This window comes from Eretmochelys imbricata, chromosome 6, assembly GCF_965152235.1.
Source record: "Eretmochelys imbricata isolate rEreImb1 chromosome 6, rEreImb1.hap1, whole genome shotgun sequence".
NCBI lineage: Eukaryota > Metazoa > Chordata > Testudines > Cheloniidae > Eretmochelys > Eretmochelys imbricata.
The window spans coordinates 25587510-25611591 of record NC_135577.1 but is presented as its reverse complement, the minus strand read 5'-3'; the positions used below and the strand labels follow the sequence as shown (position 1 = coordinate 25611591).

Here is a 24082-nt window from a genome sequence, read left to right as displayed (position 1 = left end):
CACCATGTCCTTCAAGATTTTACAACAGTAGCTCTCATCTTCTCATACCTAATTTTTCTTCATAGACTGGGAGTTTAAAAACAAGAACATTTGTTTTCCTCTTATAATCAGTCTCTCAACTTTGAATGAACTAGTCATTGAACTGAACTAGTTGAATAAAATTAAATGAGGAAAACATTCTCTGTACCTTCAGAAAAGCAGAAATTGATTGTTTTATCTGAAATGCAAGACTGTTTGTATAAGGCTACAAAAGCGGAACAAGTGCTAAGCTGCTGGTCTGTTGCCCAGACGGCTTTTTTGAAATCTGCCAAAATAGGAGTTGTGATATCAAAGCTGATATGGCCTGTACAGGAGGGGGTTAAACAGTTGTCTTTTGTTTTTCCTGTCACATGAGGAAGAAACACTGACTTTCAAGATCATGTTGATTGATTTTAATGGAGATGAGCCAATAAATGAAGCACCAAATAAGTGTTAGCCTCAGTTTGCATTCAGGTATTAATAGAACATCTTGAAGGTGGAGGATTACATAAGCAAGCTTTGATTTTACCTATTAACAATCCACTAAACCTTTAATTGTTTTTCATCCTCCAGTCAGGGTTCAGCAGTTCTTGGAGACTATGGGGTGTGTTTCTGTTGTGTTGGTGAGTCTTTCATTTCCATTATTTTTGTGGTTGAATGCATTTAGCTTTTCAATACAGGGTTCAGATCCTGTACTCAAAATTAGGATGAATTTAGTATCTATTTTGTTTCAAGTGTAAACTTATTTGCCTCACCGTGCAGTTTGGTAATTTTGCACTATTGCAACCTTTCTGCCCAGGAAAAGCTAAGTACTGGAATAGCTGGATTGTGCAGAATGGAGAATATCCACATATACCTGGCCAACTAGTTTTAGTAATCCTGTCAGGAGCAACATGTTCATTGTCTCTTCCCCCAAATCTCCTTCACCAAAAGATTAGAACAAAGTAGTGATGAGGCATTTGAACATGTGCGCCTAAGGGTATATCTTCACTGGGGAATTAACTTATCTACACCCAAAGTACTCCTCAAGTTAGCATAACTTGAGTGAGAGCAGCCCCTGCGATGTAACATGCTGGTGCTATACTTGTATGTGGCGCTGAGACTTCTAGGGGCACGTTCTCTGGTTCTTAATGCTGCGGTAAGGTGAGCTGCTCTGAATGAATTCTCAGTGAATTATGGGAGAACTGGTTTCTCTCTTCTGGGCACCCAGATGGAATTGTGGGAGGACATTGGTGTAGAGTGGCACTAGCCTTTGTCCATACTACAGAGTCTATGGCCACCTTGGACCAGCCAATCTGAATTTAAACCACCACTGTAGTTCAGTTTGTGTGTGTGGCAGGGACTAGAGTTAGGGTAACACTTGAGTAATAACTCGACTTAACTTTGTGGTGAAGATACGGCCTGAAACAAAACATCCGATTTTGTGTTGTGGCCTCCATGTGTGTAGGTGTTCTGAGTGATTATACTGTAGTGTCCATGGTAGCAAATGGATTACCAGAGTTAATTTTTCTTCTCAAGAATATTTGATCAGAAATAGCGAAACTTGTGTGGGATTGAGTCTTGGCCATTGTTACTGATTTGATTAGAGAGGCAAAGATTTTTTTTTTCTTAATAGAGAGACAAGTAACGTTAGTATTCAGAGAAATTCTGTAGAATACTCAAGGGAAACAGTGTAAGAGACAATTTTACGGTTGAAGCCCACTGACAGGAAGATTTACAAATAAACTAAGAAGCTATTTATCCTCTTGATTGACAGCACCTCCCCTCTCCTCCAGTACACTGAGAGGATTTCTGATTACAGCTATTACGAGTCTTCGCGCTTGTTTCACTTTAAAGTTATTTTAGATTAAGGCAGAGTATGGGTTTAAAGCACAATAGTTATTCCAGAATAACTCTCCCTGTGGACACCAGAATGAGTGCCTTTTTCTGGTTTAGCTTTTAATCCATTTTGGATTCTGCTTATTCCAGAAAAGTGTGTCCACACAGGGCTGTATTCTGGAATAGCTGTTCCAGTTGATTTTCCCTTACTCCGAGAGTTGGTGTTACACAGTGATAAATTTATTTTGGTTAATGCAAAGTTTTTTTTACACTAGGGATTAGAGCTGTAGCTGACAGATTTTAATGTGTTTTTATCCTTCTGTTCCTGTTAATAAGGAACTGTAATCTCCGTCACCCTGCCTCAGAAAAAGGTTTTTATAGAATATATTCATTCTCTGAAGTTCTAAAAGCACTTAAGTGGAAAACTGTTTTTAACCTTGCACCATGTTTTTGTACATTGTTTAATAACGTAAATTCGATTACATTTTTCCACCTGGGGTGGATGGGTGAGGAGTTGATGTACTTCTGTGTCCAGGCATCACCATGAGATTAAAGGTTGCTCCAATCTGATCAATCATTGTTGCTGTTGTCTTGAATAGGAGCCCACCACAACTGAGGTCATTGGCTCCCACAGACTAGTTGGCCTTGTACTCAAAGTAAAACGTGCTGGTTTATGTAATCAAGTATGGGTACTTCGGTTGATTCAAGCATTGACTGGGATAAGTATGTAAATAAGATAAAACTGGGCTATCCCTGTTCTGAAGGATCTGGAATATTTCATGCTACTGGAGAACTAACAGAAATGCTTGTGAAGTTTGAATGTCACTCTCAGCACTTTACTACATTCTATTGGTGGTAACTGCTGTTAATGCTCATAGTGCGTACACACATCAAAAGTAAACTGTACCCCTCTCTGATGTCAAACATGCAAGTGCCTATTTTGTGCAAGAATGCTAGTGGAAGCCCTTTTTCTTCTCTCTCCCCTGTTAACCGTATACTTCAAACTGATTTTTTTTTAAAGAAATGAAACTTTAAGCAGGACTGAGAAAAAGACAGAACACTAATTTATATGCAAGTTTTCAAAAAGTCACTCCTGTTGAGAGACTTTAAAGAGACATGGGAGCCTGTGTGGCGAAAAAGTGAAGAGGGCATAATGATATTTTTATAAAAGGTAGTGAAGTTACAAATAACTGTTTCTTAACCAAGAGTATCAAGTGAAAAAAGATAGTTTTGAACTAAGTGTGTATGTGCATGTGTATATTTTTATAATGTGGGGAAAAAATATAGCACACTAATAATAATTGTAAATATTTGTCTTCGTAGCAAGTGTCCTGGTCATGATGCAGTTCTCATCAGAATATACTGTAACTGTAAGGGGAAGGTTGCTATTTATACTCCAGAAGGGAGTGTATTTTTCCAGAGTTTTGCATAATTTTTAGACCAAAATGTCAAGGAGACGAGAGATTTGCTTATTATGGATTGGGGCTAGTTGCCTCATGCACATAACTTGCCTTTGTAAGGTGCAGTAAGTGAGACGGAGATAAGTTACATATATTGCACCCCAAGTATTGTTGGCATTATGTCTGTTCTGCACTAAAAGGCAAATGGACAAAAAATATTTTAGCAAACTAGCCCTGATACTAATGCTAATAATTCTCATATATTGTGTATTTCATCTGATCACAAATTACTTTATACACCTCTAACAACCTTCCTATTATGACAGGTAGGTAATCCCTACTTTACACATGTGGGTAGAAAAGGAGGCACAAATGGATGCTAAATTCTGACAGGAAGTCAGTTGCAGTTAGTGGCAGAGTTGGACTTGGAACGTAGGAGTCCTTATTCTCTATCCATTAGAACATATTACCTCTCTTTTCCCCTGTCACCTGCTTACATATTCTGGCACCGTTAACCTTTTCTGCAGAGCTTTCTCCTAGTAGCAATGCGTTTTTCATCAGTCATTTAAAAAATAGGATTCTATTACAGCCTTCTGTTCCTCTCCTAGAATCCTGTTGGGTATCAGTCACTGCCTCATTACTTTGTGTTTGTACAGTGCATAGCACAATGGAGTGTTGGTCCGTGCTGCGGCTCCTAGGCATTGTAGTAAATGAAATAGTAAATAATAATTGGTCTGTCTCGTTTTGAGGAATCTGAACCCCTTTTTCAACCCCTTTCTTTCACACAATGTGTCCCCTGTTCAGATTGGCTGTTGTTCAAAAGCCTAGATGATGTTGACATTGTTTCATTCTGGTTATAATTAAGGTCTGCTACCTGCATTGGTAACAGTGTAGCATTTATACTGTGGTAGGACATGGGCATTCTGTTGTGCTAGACTCTGTGCATACAGATACTAAAACAGTCCCTGGAGCCGATAGTTTACGGCTTAAACAGACAAGACAGATGAGAGAAGGAAGTAGTAGTATTTTGCAGATGGGGAACTGAGGCCCAAAGACTAGGTTATTTGAAATTCATACACAAAGTCTTTGATAAAGCCAAGAGTTTAACTCCAGTCTAAGTCCCAGTTCAATCCTTAACCTCAAAACTTTCTCTCTAGTACAGCAGCCAATTTCAGTTAGGGCAGGTGAATTTTCTTGCTACATAATAGTGCTGGCTGCAAACATAATCTGCTGCAGTACAAAGCTAGAAATACTGCAAGTAGTGAATAGAGAACTTCACAAACAGTGAATCTTTTCTGTTATCCACTGCTTTTTATTCCTTTCTCTAGCCAGTGAATGCCCATTCCAGAGCCCTAACAGCTAACAAGGAAAAAAAAATGTAAATCTAGTCAAGTACATGTGGGTGAATTAGAGATTGTAATCTGAATTTAAAAGTTTGGACAAGACAATGGTAGCAAACCAAGCAATGTCACCAAAACCGAACCCAACAACCAGAGCTCTTTAAAGAGGGAGACTTCCATCCACACCTGCACCTAACTTTGTTTACATATTTCCCCTTTTTATCTCAATTAATATGATTCTTAATCAGGACCTATCCCATATGCTTTCTGTGCCACTTTTTTTTTGCCTTCTCGTGGCCTGATGAGACTCAAATTCTTAAAAGCTTTCTTTTATTTTAGTTTTTGGTCAATCTCTAAAAATATAGCCCATCTGTTGGGTTTTTCATTGTCTATATCAAAGTTACAAGCTCTTAAAAACCAGGGTATATAGCAGTGCATGCATGTGTCCCTATAATAACATTTGTCACTGGCATGATATTTTAACAGAAGCATGGGAGACACTTGCATCATAAGTGGGGTGTGTGTGTGTGTTTCTGTTTTTTTTTTCTCCAAGCATTTACTGTTTTCTGGGGAGGTTACCCTTAGGCTAAAATTACTTACACTAACTTTGAGACCAGGGAGGAAACTTGACAGTTCGATACATTTTTTGAATTTTCTCAAAGTGGATATATTATAGTGTGAAGAAAGAAATAGTAGTTTCTATCACTCAGTCTTTCAGATGCTCTTTGATAATTAAAAAACCCCAAATTAAACTTTTGCACGAATTTAGTTCAATTAATATTAGTGTCGTCCTGTTTTTGAAGACATTTTTATCTACAACTTATGTAAGTTTAAAAAATGTGAAGACCGTATGTATAGGATTCTGTTTTCTTCTAATTCTTTAATATACCAGTCTGCTGTGGTCCAGATTCATGTGCTCCATCAATGTCTGGGGAATGAAATACTGAATACAGCATAAACCAGTCTTACACTTGAGTACTCTGGATACTGGCCAGTCATTCTTTAATCTGAATCCACTGTACCATGTTTGTTTGAACATGTGAGTATTAGATTACACAATCCGTTCAAATTTTGTGTTCTCTGGAAAGTGCGGCACAATGTGTTATATAGTCTCCAAGCATTTAAGATGTGAATTAAATGGATAAATTGTGTTCAGTCAAGTGTACAAACACTGTCCTCTTTAACATCAAAGTGAAAACTAAATTCATTTTTGTAATTTAAGATTTCAGAGACATGAGAAGATGGAAAAGGGGCGTGGGGGGAAGGGAAAATGCATGTGCACACACAGTCTGTGTGCACTAAAATTTAAAAGTGCAGAAAATAGAACATACTTACCAGGGAGCCAAGTTGCAATTGGTATGGGAGCCATGTCATTACTACTTCTTGTATGTACAACTCAACTATAACAAAGCGTATGGAGATGGAGTTTTTGTGTTTTCTTGTAAATATACATTTAAAACATTTTTTTAATTTTAAAATTTTACTTCCCCTCCCTACCCTATCATTTAAAAATATATTTGTAAGTTGTCAAAAGTACTTCCTAATCAACCGATAAGATTTCAGCAATATGTCAGACTTGAGGGAGACATGCATCCGACAAAGTGGGTATTCACCCACGAAAACGTGTGCTCCAGTACACGTCTGTTAGCCTATAAGGTGCCACAGGACTTTGTCCCTCAAAGTAACAATCCTCAGCATTATTACTTGGGGTTGTATTTCTAACCAATCCTTTCTGACTTGCATTTAGCAGTAAGTAGGTCACTGGGATAAGGTACTTGTTAAATTCTTTCTGCAGCTGTGTCTGCCTCTCTCTCATGCCATTACATGCACACTGTCCAAACAGGTTTTACCTTGGGGTTGTAAAGTGGTCCTTTCCCCCCTAAACTGGTCTTCTGCAATACAAACAACAATAAAACAGCTCAAGACCCACTGCATCTGGGAACTTTTTGGTCTCAGAAGCTCCTACAATTTTTGGTCTTAACTAGACTGCTTATGGTATATTTTACATTGTAGGAGCTGATGTGCACCTATCTCAGCACTGGATTAAGCTGGCACTGCTAGGTGTTTTGAAAATAGGTGAAGGTGCAGCATGCGTGTTCTATAGGTAAAGCTAATCCTGTAATAAGCCTAATTGTGAGGGATGCTAACAAGTCCTGGGCTTGGGGTGAACCAAGTTCGTTTTGTGCCTTCAGAGTTTTTTGTGACCTTGCTTTTAATAACTGTAGTTGAGACATTTTTGTTAGGTGCTGTGAGTTGCACTGAATAGCTTCTACTATTTAATCTCACATAATGTAAACTGTGTTTCCACATGTATTTAATATAGCATGCCTGGAGAGAATTCTCCTCAAGCATATTTCACAGTTACTTTTATGAACCCTTGTTTTCCCTGTGCCCTCATCTAAGTGTGACATTATCAGATAAAATCATCTACAGTAATGCTGCCTGGAGCAGCCTGAAATGAGGCTGGAGTTATAACACCAAGTAGGGGGAGAAACTCGTGCTTCTTGAATGGTGCTCTGTGTCTGGGAAAACTCCAAGCAGTCTCCACTTATTTCCTTCCACTCCTTTCCCACCCAGAGCATGGATAGTCTTGTCCAATGAGAACTGCTGACTCCAGGACCCTCCCTCTCTATGCTGATTACACCTTGTAGCCCTCAGCCTAGAATTCCATGACAGCTTGCAGTTTGGCTTCGTTTGCTGTGCCATATTGACGTAAAACTGAAAACAGTAGTTGTGTTGTACACCTTACAGGGAGGTTATGTATATGTGTAGAAAGTAGTCCAGAATGTTAAATGACCTTGGGGAGAATTTCTTAGCCAAGTTTTAGAAGCTCAGCCTTTTAATATGAAGCTAGGGGTCTTGTGTGTTTGTGGGACGGAAGGAGAAGAACAGTAGTCTTTCACTTTAGCTCTTCAATATTAAAATACATTATTGCACTAATCCTTCCTTGGAGAGCAGGCCATTTAAGCTTCAGAATTAGGGCAAGAAAATAAAAGGAATAGTTAAGTCTGAGATAAAACTCCCAACTCTTATGATCTCCAGAAAAAAAACAGTGGTTAGGAATGACATAACTGAGCGCCCCGTTTTTTGCGGTCTACGAGGAGCAACTCATCCATGCTGCACTGAGGCAGATACGTTTTTTCAGTAAGATTGCTGTCTCTGACTTCACTTCTTAGTATGTATGTTGCAGCCATGTGCTGGTGCCTTCAGAAGGACATGTGTACCAGATCATCAGTGTACCTGTACTTTTTAGTAGAAACTAAACCTTGTTTGTGGATTTTTTTTCTTTTTCCTGTTGAGGGAGAAAGAATGTGAATATCTTTTCTTGAAGGGGAGAGAATGTAGAGAAATGAAAGGGCTTTTTATCTTGTCTAAATTGAATTGCGCCTTCCAACCACACACTGCTGTGCTGTCTAATTTGGCATTGGGTCATTGCAAGGTTTTCACTTGAATATGTAGAATGTAGATAACTTGCATTAACTCTGCATTGAAGACATATCCTAATTCTAGAGACTGGCCCTCCAACAGCATAGCAGTCCTGAACAATTCTTCGGCTTTTTTTCAGTAGTAACACAGGCAAGAGTACCATCTGCTGAACCATTATCTTTACTCAAACACCTCCACGTTCTTTAGAAGTGTCCCATCCGAATACAGATCTGACTTAGCTCCATTTAGCTAGAGATCTGAAGTGATCTCGGCACAAGGTGGTATGGGTGCACGCCTACATACTCGCTAGAAGTTTTCTGATCAAACTCCTCATGATTTATTTTTGCTTAGTACATGCAGTAACACTCACTTTCCTGTTTTTGGTAAGGAACTAACTTTGCTAACTTTATTGAGTCTCCATGACTGTCCTACTTTTTGTGGGTCTTGCCCACAATTCAAACGCTTTAAGAAGTGTGGTTGGCATTTGAACAATATCTTGAAGACTTTTGCAGGTTCACGTTAGGCTTCTTCTGACTTTCACACTCCAACTTGCTGCTCTTGCCCCCAGCAGAGTAGCTGGCTGTTGCGGGTGTTTTGTATTTAGTGAGTGTCAAGGTTCCTCCCCCACTCTGAACTCTAGGGTACAGATGTGGGGACCTGCATGAAAAACCGCCTAAGCTTATCTTTACCAGCTTAGGTCAAAACTTCCCCAAGGTACAAAATATTCCACCCGTCGTCCTTGGATTGGCCGCTACCACCACCAAACTAATACTGGTTACTGGGGAAGAGCTGTTTGGACGCGTCTTTCCCCCCAAAATACTTCCCAAAACCTTGCACCCCACTTCCTGGACAAGGTTTGGTAAAAAGCCTCACCAATTTGCCTAGGTGACTACAGACCCAGACCCTTGGATCTTAAGAACAATGAACAATCCTCCCAACACTTGCACCCCCCCTTTCCTGGGAAATGTTGGATAAAAAGCCTCACCAATTTGCATAGGTGACCACAGACCCAAACCCTTGGATCTGAGAACAATGAAAAAGCATTCAGTTTCTTACAAGAAGACTTTTAATAAAAATAAAAGTAAATAGAAATAAAGAAATCTCCCCTGTAGAATCAGGATGGTAGATATCTTACAGGGTAATTAGATTCAAAAACATAGAGAACCCCTCTAGGCAAAACCTTAAGTTACAAAAAAGATACACAGACAGAAATAGTTATTCTATTCAGCACAATTCTTTTCTCAGCCATTTAAAGAAATCATAATCTAACACATACCTAGCTAGATTACTTACTAAAAGTTCTAAGACTCCATTCCTGGTCTATCCCCGGCAGAAAACAGCACATAGACAGACCCACAGACCCTTTGTTTCTCTCCCTCCTCCCAGCTTTTGAAAGTATCTTGTCTCCTCATTGGTCATTTTGGTCAGGTGCCAGCGAGGTTACCTTTAGCTTCTTAACCCTTTACAGGTGAGAGGAGCTTTCCCCTGGCCAGGAGGGATTTCAAAGGGGTTTACCCTTCCCTTTATATTTATGACAGTGAGAATATTATGTACCAATCTCTTCTCTCCGCCTGTTGCAGAGCAAAGCATAGCAATAGATGAAGCTAGAGAAAGTGGTTGCTGTTCCAAATACTGACTCTTAACCATTGTCACCACAGCTTTAAGAATACAGTAAAATACTGATCAGTTTAGGTACCGTGTCAACGTTTTGTATTTACGAAAGTATTTATCAAATTTGATGAATTTTCTGAAATTCTTACATCAATTGAATTACGGGGCTTTTATCTCAGCACACTTTGTGGTCAAGAGGGCATGTTCCCTTCCTGAAGTTTCTGGGTTTGAGTTGAAAATACATTTCTGACATCTTTCCTCCTTTCCTCTGACATCTTTCCATCTTTCCTCCAGGATCCCCACCCCAACACTAAACTGCCTCTGGGTTGACTTCACTCTTAAGGCCTATGTTAAGGTTGTCATCTCTGAGGCACAGAAAAGTGGGCTACTGACTGTGTGCCCCATCCCACCCCTGCTGCTGGTGAGTCCTGTCCCTGGATGATGGGTCTGTTTCCCCCACTTCAGTCCCAGCGCCAAGAGAAGCTGCTGTGGCCCTGGCAGCCAGGAGGCAAGGGCCTGACATGCTGCATGCATGCAGAGTAGGGCACCGTCCAGGTTTTGACACTCCCAGGAGCCAAGACTGCCGCATGGGCAGCAAAAACAAAAAGCATCTGTGACGTTCCCCTGGTGTTATCCAGATCGGTGATCTGCTAGGTCACTCCAATCCCTGACTCTGGGAGCCAGCCTTACCCTGCTCAGCTGTGAGAACCCCCATTCCTGGGCTGTACACGCACAGCCTCTGGCATGTAAGCTGCTCCTTGGATTGTGCAACCGAATGACACTAGCCAATATCTCTGGTCCCAGACACAACCCTAGGAACCTCTGTCTTGCAAAATCCAGTTATGCCCGCTGGACGCTGCAAGCTTATATGAATTCATCAGTTTAACAAAGAAATTGATATGTACCAGGCTTGTTATCCCGAGGAGAGTCTGACACACTTCAAACCAAAGGCACTGCTTCAGGTAGAATAAACAAACAAATTTATTTAACTATAAAGATAGATTTTAAGTGATTATAAGTCAAAGCATAACGAGGCAGATTTAGTCAAATGAAATAAAAGCAAAACGCACTCCAAGCTGATCTTAACACTTTCAGTGCCCTTACAAGTGTAGGGCTTGTCTACACTAGCACTTTACAGCACTGCAACTTTCTCGCTCAGGGGTGTGAAAAAACACGCCCCTGAGCGCAGCAAGTTTGAGCACTGTAAAGCGCCAGTGTAGACAGTGCACTGTCACTGGGAGCTATGCCCATCGTGGAGCTGGGGTGTGGGGTTTTTTTTGTTTTTTTTAAGAGTGCTGGGAGAGCTCTTTCCCAGTGCTCTGCCACAACTGCACAAACCAAGTTAAAGGCTGCTGAGGTAGCGCTTTAACGTAGCCAGTGTAGACTAGCCCTTAGATGCTTCTCATCACAGACTGGCTGGTTGCCCTTCAGCCAGGCTCTCCCCTTTGATCAGCGTTTCAGTTGCTTGGTGGTGATGTCTGTAGATGGAGGTGGAAGAGAGAGGAAGAGCATGGTGAATGTCTCTCCCTTTTATCATGTTCTTTCTTTCCTCTTGGCTTTGCCCCTCCCTTTCCCACCCTTCAGAGTCAGGTGAGTATTACCTCATTGCAGTCCCAAACTGACCAAAGGAAGGGGGGTGGGTGACTCACTTGAGAGTCCAACAGATCCTTTTGTTGCTGCCTAGGCCAGCATCCTTTGTTCCTGTGAGGCTGGGCTGGGTTTGTCCCATACATGCCTTGATGAGGTGTGAACTGCCTCTCTGCTCTTGAAGAATTTTTAGCCTGGGCTTATTTTAAACCACAAAGACACATTTTCAGCCTCCTAACTATATACATGAAATTATAACCTTACTATAACATCCCTATAACAACCATGCTCAGTGCATCTTGAGCCTTTCGAAGACACCCGACATGACACACTTTGCATTGGATACCACACAATCATTTTACAAGGATGAACATGGGGGTGCTGGGTGTTTCCCTGATGTACTGAGCATCACAGCGGCATGCCACATCTCTGAGTAACAGGCAAGACAGCATTAAAACTGGCTAGGCCAGTCAAAAATTAGCCAGGTGGCAACCCTAGTTCCTCTACACAGAGAGGCAATGTGTTCTATGGGTGTGTGGTTTTTAAAGCACTTCCATGTGCTGCACACTAACTGGCCCAAGTAGACCCTGCTAGCACCAACAGAAAGTTCACTAGTACACTTTAAAACAGTACTATGTTAAAGCACACTAGGGAATTTTTTGGTCGTACCAGCATGGTCTACAGAGACCAGTTAATGGACAGCATGTTGGAGCACTTTGCAAGTCAAACCCCGCAGAGCGCATTGCAGCTCTGTGTGGACAAGCCTTCAGTTTCTGTCAGGAGCTATGAGACTTCGGATTTGGACAAAACACCAAGTGCTTTTCCCCTCCCGCTGTTGTTGAGATGATAGCAGAATGAAGACTGAAATTACTTTCCAATGTAAATAAGACTTGGAGGTAAACTAAATGATGTAAACGTTCCTGCTGCTAATTCTTGAGTGGTCCCAGAGCGCTGGGGACATGTTCTGTGGTAATTAGAAAGGTTACTTGGCAAGGTAATAGCACAAGCACATTAAAGTCAAACAAAAGGGGCAATTAGCTAGCTGAATTGAAATATTACATGGGAGGCAGAGACACACAATAGACTGCAATTTAATTTAAAACAGAACTTTACAATCTGACATTACAAGCCCTCATTTCTAATATAAATGCTGAGTTGCACTTTAATGGCCTCTATTTTTGTTTCTTATTATTCGCTTGTCTGAGTGGTTTTGACTTGCTCTTTTCCAAGCCTCTAGATACAACTATACTTCCCTGTGTACCTGTTTTATGCTACTTTTATGGAACCCTGAAAGAGGCAAATAAATAGCTAATTGAGCAACAGTTGGTTATAAAATGGTTGTAAACACACAAAGCATTATTCATAAGATTCTGAATATCACTCCTTGACCTGATGGGTCAACATTCCCATCAGGGTGAGGTCTGAGTGTAGATGGTATCAACCATAAAGCTCTTTGTCTTTGGTCTGGCAGTGGCTGGAGTTAGTATGGAAAGTGTGCCCTCAGTATACAGTATATGCATGTGTTTTATGAATAGATGTCAGTGGGTGCTCTGCCTTTCCCACTGTCTTTGATTGGTACCTTTTCTTACCCTATGTCATCAATTATGAGATTAACCTTAATGTATCTTGTGTACTGGGAGAATCTATGCTCAGATGTCTGATTCTGCTACTATAACAAAGCATAGTGTCTGTAACTGGCCCACCCCTCTCTCACACCCACTGTGGGGATCTGACACTTTATTCTCTAATTTCAGTGCACCGTCCAAAAAAAGCCTCATTATTATCCCTGTGTTGTAGGAAAGGGATATTTTGGAACCGCTTCTCCCACTACTGAAAAGCACATATGTCCAAGGTGGAACTCAGGAGCTGTTAAACAATTGTGCAGAATTTTAGATAGCATATGAAAACTATGTATCCAGGAGGAACTTTCAGGAGAATTTAAAGGGGAAGAATATAATTGAGTGTGAAGTCTGCCACTGGACCTTTAGTGTACACCATTGTTGTAATTCAAGTGAATATCAGTATGAACATATATCATTATTTTCAGTTATTACACCTTCAAATAAACATGCTGCATTTGAGTACTCCTTTTTGGATATGACTGTTTTCAGATAAATCTGTTGTCTGTTCATTGAACTTCTGATCAAAGTCTCTTGTTTTAAAATTCTGAAAATCCAAAGTTATCACTTTCCATGACACCTAATGGCCATGTTGCACATATGTTTTAAGTTACTAAATTTGACACCATACATTGTAAACATACCTGCTCAAAGTGGTTGAGTTGTGCTTTCTAAAAACCTTTACTTTCAGGTGCATGATTTTGGGGTATTTAAAATAAGAACTGAGATTCAGCATCTTTAACTAAAAGATGTTGTTGGATTTTATGTAAGCGTACAACTGTATAGTACAATCAGCCCAAAGAAGGGATGCAGCTTGCCAAACAGAGAACTGATAGTTGGAGAAATAGAGGAAAGGAAGAGTGCTCTGGGGGTTGGGGAAAGTTTCACAAAAGAGCATTGAAAGTGGAAGTGTGGTACAGAGGTTAACCATCTGCAAATGGATCACTGATTACATATGTCAAGGGGAAAAGATCATGTTTTCAAATTGTTCAAGTCTTCGTTTCTTGTTTGAGATCGTTCTCAAGAGGTGTATCACGAAAGTTCTAGATTCAGTCCTGTATGTGAGGATGTTGAGGCCCTCTATCTGATAGTGTGAATCTTTTAGCTTACTAATGAGGCATGGAGAGGCTAGCTTTCTTGTTAAAATTAAGTGTTATCATAGCGTTTCATATTTACCTTCGTTTGATCCATGAAATCGTCTTTAACTTACCTGGAAACAGTAAGGTTTTTCCTTTATATTTTGTCCACTAGTGCACTGTAAACTTTTTTAAAATGCTTATTGTTTTACGACTGACTTAAAAGGGCTAAATGTCTGTGTGAATTTTAGTTGGTGAATAAAGTGTGTGGGTTTCTCTTGCTACTGTGTGTTCCTTCTGTGGGGATTCTGCCTCATTCTAGTAGCATGATTGACTTAATATAACAAGTTTGCATTATTTAGGGGGGAAAAGTTTGGGCAGTACCAGACTTTTCCAAGAGAGAGGATGATCTTGTGATTAAGGCACAGGACTAAGAAGTTGGAGAGAGAAGTTTTCTTTCCAGCCCTTCCACAGACTTCCTATGTGACATTGTAGAAGTCACTTATCCCCTGTCTCAGCTGGATCACTTGGAAGAACAAGGATAAAAATACCTCCTACTGTAATATCCCTCTACTTAACAAGGATATTGAGACTAAAGCTAATGGATTACAAATCCTGTGGATAGAAGGTACTACATAAATGCAAAACAGTATTCTCCCTGGGCTTTTTGACTAAGCCACAGGCTCCCTGGTATAATTAGATGTCCATAGTCTTCTGATGCACATCAGTTGCAGACATGCTCTTGTCCATTCTGAATCCTTAAAGGAAGTGGTGCATACATGGCCATTATTGTTGGCATTGTCAGTGCTTTGCTTAGTTAAGGCAGGGCGCCAGTCCTACAAGTGCATGCAGTAGGAATCAGAGTAACAGCCGTGTTAGTCTGTATTCGCAAAAAGAAAAGGAGTACTTGTGGCACCTTAGAGACTAACCAATTTATTTGAGCATGAGCTTTCGTGAGCTACAGCTCACTTCATCAGATGCATACCGTGGAAACTGCAGCAGACTTTATATATACACAGAGAATATGAAACAATACCTCCTCCCACCCCACTGTCCTGCTGGTAATAGCTTATCTAAAGTAATCTTCAGGTTAGGCCATTTCCAGCACATGGCCTAACCTGAAGATTACTTTAGATAAGCTATTACCAGCAGGACAGTGGGGTGGGAGGAGGTATTGTTTCATATTCTCTGTGTATATATAAAGTCTGCTGCAGTTTCCACGGTATGCATCTGATGAAGTGAGCTGTAGCTCACGAAAGCTCATGCTCAAATAAATTGGTTAGTCTCTAAGGTGCCACAAGTACTCCTTTTCTTTATGCAGTAGGAAGACTCCTCAGAAAACCTCTTGTTGGCAAAGAGCTTGGGAGTAGTTACCTTGTATCAAACGGCCACTTTTGGATTAATGTAAAACTACCCTGGAGCAGTTTCAGTCTGCATTCTAGCCTTCTTTAGGAGTTGTTCGTGCTTGTCAGGGTCACAGATAATACTCTGATTTTTAGATCAAGTTTGCTTAAATATTTTGGGCCGTTTTGAGCCTCTCCTTCCTTTTTTGTGATTTTGACCATAAGTTACCACCTTACTAGGTCACTGGTATCTGGGACAGAGTTAAGAATTGCACTTAGATCAATAACAGGAAGACACCAGATCAATGATCATTTTCCATTGTTAAGGGATCAGTTATGCAGCATCCCTTCAAGGACTTATCAATGCGTATATGAAAACTCTTGGTGAGATTTTTTTTTTTTCTAAATTCAGTATGCTGCTATTTTTTCACAATGTATATCTTCCCTTAGATCAATCTCTGTCTTGCAGGAATATAAGGCCAGTTAAGCTTACTTGTCCTCAATCTGGGAAGAGTAGGCTTGCTGTAAAGATTGTAATTGTGAAATAATCTGCTTGGTGGTTTGGTTTTGTTTTGTTTTTCTTCTTCTCCCTTCCTTTGCACACTCCTTCCTCCTTTTGTTTAGGGGATTCCTTCTTATGTTATGTTTTTAACATGGAAAGCTATGTCTAACATGACTGGCCTGGCCAGTTTTGTGGTTTCGATAGGCTGTGCCCTTATGCTGAGCTGGTGTATGAGGGCATGTCTTCACTGGCAACGTTAAAGCGCTGCCATGGCAGTGCGCGCTGGGTGCGCTGTCTACACCGCCATATTATAGCGCTGAAACTTGCAGCACTCGGGGTGTTTTTTCACACCCCTGAGTTGCAGTGTTGTAAAGTGCCAATGTAGACAAGCCCTAAAGAGCAACACACTACCTTGCTGATAATGAAGTATAATTATTCCCATTTCTAGCAGGGCTTTCAGCATGGTTACGTCTTTGGACTCTGCACAAGCTGCAAACAACAGCATGCTTGCTCACTGTCTTGAACAACCATGATCCTATAATGCCCATTTGGTCTTGTTTACTATTGGCTGCCTATAAATTTGTAAATTGACTGTTGCTGCTGCTGATTTTGAACTTCATCCTGACTCTATCCGGACATATCTTTTAGGGAATTCACTATCAGGCCTTAGGTTATTAGGTAATTGTCTTTGCTGTGGATACTATCCCCCAACCCCTTCACATCCATCTTCTCTCCCTTCTCCACTTAAAAATACCTAAAACTTTTACTTTGTTGATGATTTGTTATGCTGTATTTGGAACAATTTCACTTCTCTTTATGTAGAATTTCTCCCTCTGCCTGGGTTTTTCTGCTTGTGGTATTAATTTATTATGAAATTATTGTGCATTGTCTTCCAGAGTGTGGTGGAGGACTTCAGAAGCTGATATTGTTAGAAATGGGTTTTTCTGTGTACCCCAATGCACCCTGGTCTAGCCTTTTGCACTGGGAACAAGAATGATAAAATATGAAGTTTGGTGTAAAAGTACTACTTCCTTTCCTCTACAGGGATTAGTTAATGAAATACGTCTCCCAACACAGTACTGCAAAGAGTTTGGCTGAAAGAGGCTTGCTTATCCCCCACACTGCTACTCTTGTCTTGCTGCACGGCTGGCGCCGGTTTGAAAAGGCCAGTTCAGATGCTCCCTTATTGGCTCTGGCTCCTCAGACTTGGCTCTAGCTCAGAATATGCTTTTTAAAAAAAAAAAAAGAGCAGCTGTTTGTCTTTTCCAGCTGAGGTTTTTTCTCTTTCTCTTGCTGCTTGCTTATTGGCTGAGGAAAAGAGGGAGGGAGGACTGGGTGAAGTAAGCTGTGTACACTCTGTGAATGTGGTTGGACTAGTTTTTACAGGGAGAGAGATTGAAAGAGTGGAGGTGAGGCTGTACTGGCCATTCCCCTCAGCTTTTCCCTCCCGTCCCTTATTTCCTCTTTGTATCATGGTTGGGGATCATTGTAACCTCTCTGGAGACAGACCTGTACTCTCCCAGAATCCCAAACCTGGATTAAGCTGCAAAATGGTTCTACAGGCGGTGGGTAAAGTGCTAAGGTAACAATCAGGTTGTCATCGTTTTAGAAATTAAGGGAGAGGTACAGGGCAGGGAGTTGGCATGCACAGCACAATGGGGAGTATTTTATTTCATTTGATTTCATAAGCACCAATAAGGTATGTAGTGGTGGAAACTCTGTAAAGACAGTGTTGTAAAGTGGAGATACATTGTGAGAGGGGGACTTAAACAATGTTGTGAGGTAGACAACTGGCAAACTAACTGTTGGTCTTGTCCAACATTTTTAAGGAATGGGGAATCAAAAGTTGTGTTGATTGTCTCAAAAACTTAACTGGAAGCCATTAAATATGGAATTTCTACCAAAAACTTCTTGAATCTATACCAGTGTTTAAAACTGTTTGTCAAATGTAATACTGTAGTGAAATAGAGTTTGAAGGCATCTGAGAGTGCTGAGTTTCAAGGGGATGGTTGGTGAATGGGTACTTGTTTTCTTCATTGGTAGTGTTACTCGAGTAAGTAGTTTGACCAAGAATCTACATAATGCACGTGGCTTTTTTGTCTGTACATTGGTAATATGCTGAACTAATTTTTTTAATGTATTCTAAACATACTGTTATGGGTCTGATTGTATGTGTATATGTAAATATCAAGACCAGAAGGAAAACTTTTGGCAAGTATAATACCTTGATCGGGGAGAGGTCTGATCTCTTCTGGGTTGAGAGGAAATTTTCTTTGCAAATATTAGGAGAAACAGGCTTGATGTTGGGGAAAATGTAGCTTTTTATTTCCGTTAACATGAGCTCAAATATCTTTCTAAACTGAAGAATTAGTGCCCCTAGTGCCAAAGAGGGGCTTTGTTGCATGCACATAACTTTATTTGGCAAGCCTCTGCTTGCGGCTGTTTCCTCTTATTGATGGCAAATTGTTAAAAACGTTTGTCAACAGAAACATTATCCCACGTCTTCCTTCCTTGATTTATGGGTTCTCTGACACCACAGTCTGCACTGTGAAGATGTTCATTAAACTTGAGCTTTGTGACAACTAGGTAAAGACAGGAAAAACTGGACTAAGATCTGATTTTCATTTCTGCTAGAGAACTTGACTGTGCTTAAGTTAGGTGGGATGCATTTTTTTAAATTGTTAATTGTAAATAGTAGCTGTCTTCCCCTTTTCCCTTTTGCTTGCTCTGTCATTCCCCTTTTCATGCTTTTGTCTCTCATTGATACTTTCTAAGCGGTAGAGTTTTGAGGAATGGTAAGTTCCTTTCCCAGCTTGAGTGTTTCAGAACTGTTTCAGGTTCCATTCTTTGTTTGCAAGCTTTTTTTTAGGTTCTGTAATTCAGTGTGGTGGTATGCAGTAAGTCCTATCTTAAAACACTTTGGCCAGGGGCTGGCTATTCATGTTGTGAACCTTTTTGAAGTTTAGTAGCTGTTCTATTGGCAGCACTCCCAGATGTAGATACATTGATGCCTCTGAAGGAAAGTATTGCCAAAGCCTTTGTTCAGGGTCTGTAATAGCTGGTCTTAAATACAGGTAACTTCCCATGACTTACAAGTGAAACATATATACATTTGTATGTTTGAGAGATGAATAATTTTGACAAGTCACAATGAATTTTAAGTCTTACTGATTTTTTTTCCCAATTTTGAGAGTGTGTATATTACATTTCTGTATAATTTATTTTTGATAACCACAGAGTAATTTCTTCTGAAGTTACTTGTGCTATGGCATGTCTCATTTTCTCAAGCATATACCATAACTCTAGCATATACCATAACTCTAGCATGAAAGAAGGGAAAAGCTGCTGCAGTATGTGTAATGTTTTGGGCCTGGATGATGAAGAAATGAGGTGGATTTTATTTTGCCTAGGCTACTATTGGACAGGTGTTTGTGGATAACGTATGGATAAAGTACTACATTTTGTGTCATAATGAACAAGTACTTTCTCTTCTCCTACATTTGAATACTTCCCATGAATTGATGGTTCTTGTGTGTCGCTGTCCTTTTTTGTATTTGCCTGTTTGTCCTGGGCCACCAGCTTCTGCATCCAAAAAGAAAAAAACATGAAGTCACCTCACTGTCCCTGCCAGACAGCAGCCCAGCCCAGCTCAGCCTGTTTGGACTCTGGCCGGGGACTCAGATCTGGATTTCATTTCCTGGATTTGCTGCAAACTCCTCATGTGCCCTTGTGCGAGTCACTTAATCTCGCTCTTCCGCAGTCTGTGAAATGGAATAATACTTCCCTACCTCCTAAGAGTGTTGACGATAAATTCATCACCCTATAAAGAGCTCAGATGCTAGGATGATGGGGGATAGTAAGAACATAGGTCTGAGATTGGTCTAAGGCAGGGGAAGTTAATAGGTGAACCACAGGCCAAATCTGGACTGCCAGATGCTTTGAATGAACTGCGGAATTTTTTTATTTACTACTTCTTGTCATTACTGTTGTTGTGATATAAAAATTTGCTCTGGAGTTTGGACCTTGACTATAACGTCACCTAGAAATTTTGATCTCGACAAAAAATTATTGACTACCTCTCGTCTAAGGAGTGAGGTGTGCAAGTTTGTTGCAGAAATAGTCTACTAGCACTTCATAGCAACATGTGAGGCCAGTGATGCTATTGATGAAAGTGGGAGAGACACAGGCCTGGTTATAGGAAAATTTTCTTCTTGCCAATGATTGGTGTCATTGGTTTGGTACTTGTCTGACTTCAAGTGTAGGGCATAAGAACGGCCCTACTGGGTCAGACCAAAAGTCCATCGAGCCCAGTATCCTGTCTGCTGACAGTGGCCAATGCCAGGTGCCCCAGAGGGAATGAACAGAACAGGTAATCATAGAGTGATCTATCCCCTGTCAGCCATTCCCAGCTTCTGGCAAACAGAGGCTAGGGACACCATCCCTGCCCATCCTGGCTAATAGCCATTGATGGACCTATCCTCCATGAACTTATCTAGTTCATTTTTGAACCCTGTTATGTTCTAGTCTAGGACAAAATGTATTCAGCACAGTTATGAATGTGGCTTTCTTAAACCATACCAAACTCTGTTTGTGGTGGTCTACACTGAAGTTGAAGTGATGTGAACTTCTGAATGACGCCCATTGGCAGTGACCGGTAATTTTCCTGTGTAGATCAGGCCATGAAACTACTTATGGAGAACATCAAAGGGACTGCTATTAGCTGGGTGGAGAGAGGCTTGGTGGATTTTTGTGTGTGCCAGTGCTGAGTATGTAAATAGTCTGTGACCTTTAAGGTTTTGTCTACACTGGCAAAATTAGAACCCTAAATTCCACACTGGTGCAGCTCCACTGTTGGAAGTTTTGATGTGGACGTGGCTCAGCAGTGACAAAAAACAGTGGTAAAAATTCCACTGTCTACACAGAGTCCACCATTGCTACCTCTTATGGAGCTGCACAGGCTGAGAACTACAAGTGACACATATTTTCTAGTGCAGACGCATTACACGTTAATCACGACAAATATGTTGTTTTACTTAAATGTAATGTTTTACAGTTAACTTTTTCTCTGCACTGCAATGCCCCCCACCTTTGTTTTTATCTTCTGTTAGGTGGTGATGTAGGGTTAATTCGTCTTTGTTGTGTCAGGTAATATCTCCAAACCATAGAGGAGAGACCAGTGGGGAAAGATTAATGTATACATTTCAAAAATAGTACACTAAAGAGAGATTTTTGGGACAGAGGGAGAAGAGGGAGAATATATAGGGAAGGTGTAAGATAACAAAGTAGGGAAAGAGAATGGGATGTCAAGTGGGTGAATAGAGGAAAAAGAAGAAACAATCGATAGCTTAAGAAAATATGAACCATAATCCTTTATAGGAAAGAAAAGGGGAAAATACCAAGTGAAACCAGGAAGGGAAAGTAGGGGCAACAAAAGCCTGTCTGTATTGTCTGTCTACTTGCATATTTTTAAATGAGACCTACTCTTGTGTTTTTAATATTCCTTTAAATTGTAGGGGGCTTGTCTTTGGAGAGCTGGGCACAGTTCCTCTTTTTCATCCTGTCCATACTTATAGCCTGCAAACTTTACCTAAAACTTACTAGCCCCAGTACAAAGCCTGCTGATTTTTGCTGAAGATATAACAAATTAAAAACACCATTAGAGCAGTGATAAACTCATCTCAACATAGCTGACCTGAAGTTGCACATGTCACTTAGCAAGGAGTTTAATAGGATTTCCAGGCAACAGATAAAAGGCTCTCTGATATATAAATGCCTTTTTGAAATATGTTAATTTTAAATATTTCCCCCCAAACATAGATGAACTCTGGACAGTTATTTTTATCCAATTATAGAAAGAAAATTAAACAGATATAATTGTGTACTGTTTCTTCCGTTTAGCACAAGATGGAGATATTGGGGTGGGTGAGTGTGTGTGGGGGAGAGGGAAGGCAAAAATAATTATGCAAAATATTGTAAGCACACTGAACTCGTTTACCCATATGTCACTCTTCAAATATTGGTAAAACTCCATGCACAAGAAAGCAGGAGGTTAGTATAGACAATTCATCAAAGCCTTCTTTTTAGTCACATTGAATAATTAAAAGGTAATAGAGGAAGTAACACTAATCTATCCAGCCCACCCTTCCTTATTCTGTTCCCATTAGTAATTGACCTGGGCCAGTTGAACTCTTAATACTTGCTCTGAGCTGTGTTTTAATACTTTTAAGACACAGTTTTCTCTATCTGTGTAAATATTTTCATCATGTGAATAGACACCCAAATGTGATTCAGAACCTGAGTCAGGAGTGGGAGTGGTCTGTGGTATGTCTGCTTTTCCTCTGACAGCTTCGATCCTATGCAGGCAATATTCAGAGATGACTGACTTCATTTATCATGTAGCATCTCTTCCCATGCCTTTGCATTTCCTTTTAAGTCTCTGCTGAAATCTAGTCATCCTGGGTAGTTGCCTTGTGTCACAGATATATTATGATGTAAATTGGGTCTTGCCTGAATTATGTAATCTAAAGACCCTGGTTATTAGACATAGTATGCATGGTGCTTTACATCCGCCTACATATTTCACCTCTCAGAGAATCTGTAAAAATAGGCTACTTTTGACTCTTCTCTCTGGCTAGCACTCCCCCTTTCTTTGTGGTAAGTTATGTAAGGCAATTTGCAAGCAGAAAAATGTAAATGTGTGTCTGGTCTCTTATCAAGCTACCGTAACTTGCCTTGATGCTTGATACATGAATGCATTTTTTTCATAGACTGATTTGTCTTGGCGTTGGATTCTCATAGTTGTGCAGTATCTTTTGTATGTTATACACCAAAAAATATTTAGGAATTCAGAAACAAAGCTCCCACTCCTTTAGCCTTCTCTCCACCAAATGGTATTGGGGAGGTTAAAAAGAAAACAAAAAGCATAGTCCTGACATTGTACTCTGTTTTTTGATAGTATCCATACTGTAATCTCCTATTGCACTTTATTCTTGTCATTGAATGAACTCCCTGCCTCCTGCCCCCCCACACCTTTTCATGTTGCTCAGTTTGCTTCCCCCAGCACTTACCTGAAAACTAAGTGGTATCTGTACTGGCCTTTTAACCATGTTAACAAGCTTTATTTAAAAGCTATCCCAACTGGTTTTTAATGAGGTTTGAAGTGTGCAGTGCAGATAGGCCAAACAGTGTCTTTTAAAATAAATAAATAAATAAAAAAATTTCTAGCCTAGGTTAAAACACTATTTTAACAGTTTGGCCCAGACTACAATGTTAACTATATTAGCTATAAATGTGTTTAAATAGTGTTCCCTAACATGGTTAAATGTAGATTGGGGGCATTTAGAACTGTCCTGATTATTTTTGTCTTGTTCTTTTTCTAACTTCCATTGTGCTAAAATAGTTTAAAGGAGAAATGCGTGACACATTGTCTGCAGTAAGAGTTCAGTGTCTTACCTTTTAAAGTGAAACATGATTGCTTTTTAATCAAAATCACCATAGGCTTCCTCATTACATCATTGCAAAGAGATAGAAAGGAAGTGACCTGGGACTGAACCCTCTCTGACATTAGAGACTGGGCAAGATTTATTTTATTTGCCATTGCATGATAAGGAAGAAGTATACAGGGGACTCTGTGGGTGGCTCTTTTCCTAATTTGGTGTGTGAATCAAGTGCTAACAAAAATGAGCTATTTCCAACCATCCCTGGCGACTGAACTCTTCCACTTATGCCCAGAATGGATACAGTCTAGGCAGAAGCAGTGCAGGCTTCCCCACAGTGTTGATGGGGAGACCACTACTTGAGGGGAAAATGTAGCTAGTTCTCTAGATTGACTCGGAACATAAGAACGGCCATACTGGGTCAGACCAAATGTCAGTCTAGACCAGTATCCTGTCCTCTGACAGTGGCCAATGCCAGGTGCCCCAGGGGGAATGAACAGAACAGGTAATCAAGTGATGCATCCCCTGTCACCCATGCCCAGCTTCTGGCAAACAGTGGCTAGGGACACCATCCCTGCCCATCCTGGCTAATAGCCATTGATGGACCTATCCTCCATGAATTTATCTAGTTCTTTTTTGAACCCTGTTATAGTCTTGGCCTTCAGAGCATACTCTGGCAAGGAGTTCCATAGGTTGACTGTGTGTTGTGTGAAAAAATACTTCCTTTTATTAGTTTTAAACCTGCTGCCTATTAATTTCATTTGGTGACCCCTAGTTTTTGTGTTATGAGGAGGAGTAAGTAACACTTCCTTATTTACTTTCTCCACACCAGTCATGATTTTATAGACCTCTATCATATTCCCCCCCCCCCCCAGTCGCCTCTTTTTGAAGCTGAAAAGTCCCAGG

The 24082-nt window shown here is 40.4% G+C and overlaps 1 protein-coding gene across 6 annotated transcripts in view; it reads left to right on the top strand.

Moving 5' to 3' along the window:
- The window catches only part of MOB2 (MOB kinase activator 2), a 161453-nt gene that overhangs the window by 103759 nt on the left and 33612 nt on the right, over nucleotides 1–24082 (top strand). The window contains exon 3 of one of the 6 annotated variants that reach the window (XM_077818251.1): nucleotides 592–641. The exons of the other annotated variants lie outside the window; for them this stretch is intronic. Within the exon in view, the coding sequence (XP_077674377.1) occupies nucleotides 592–641 (50 nt within the window). The remainder of the gene's footprint in view (nucleotides 1–591; nucleotides 642–24082) is intronic. 6 annotated transcript variants of the gene reach the window in all.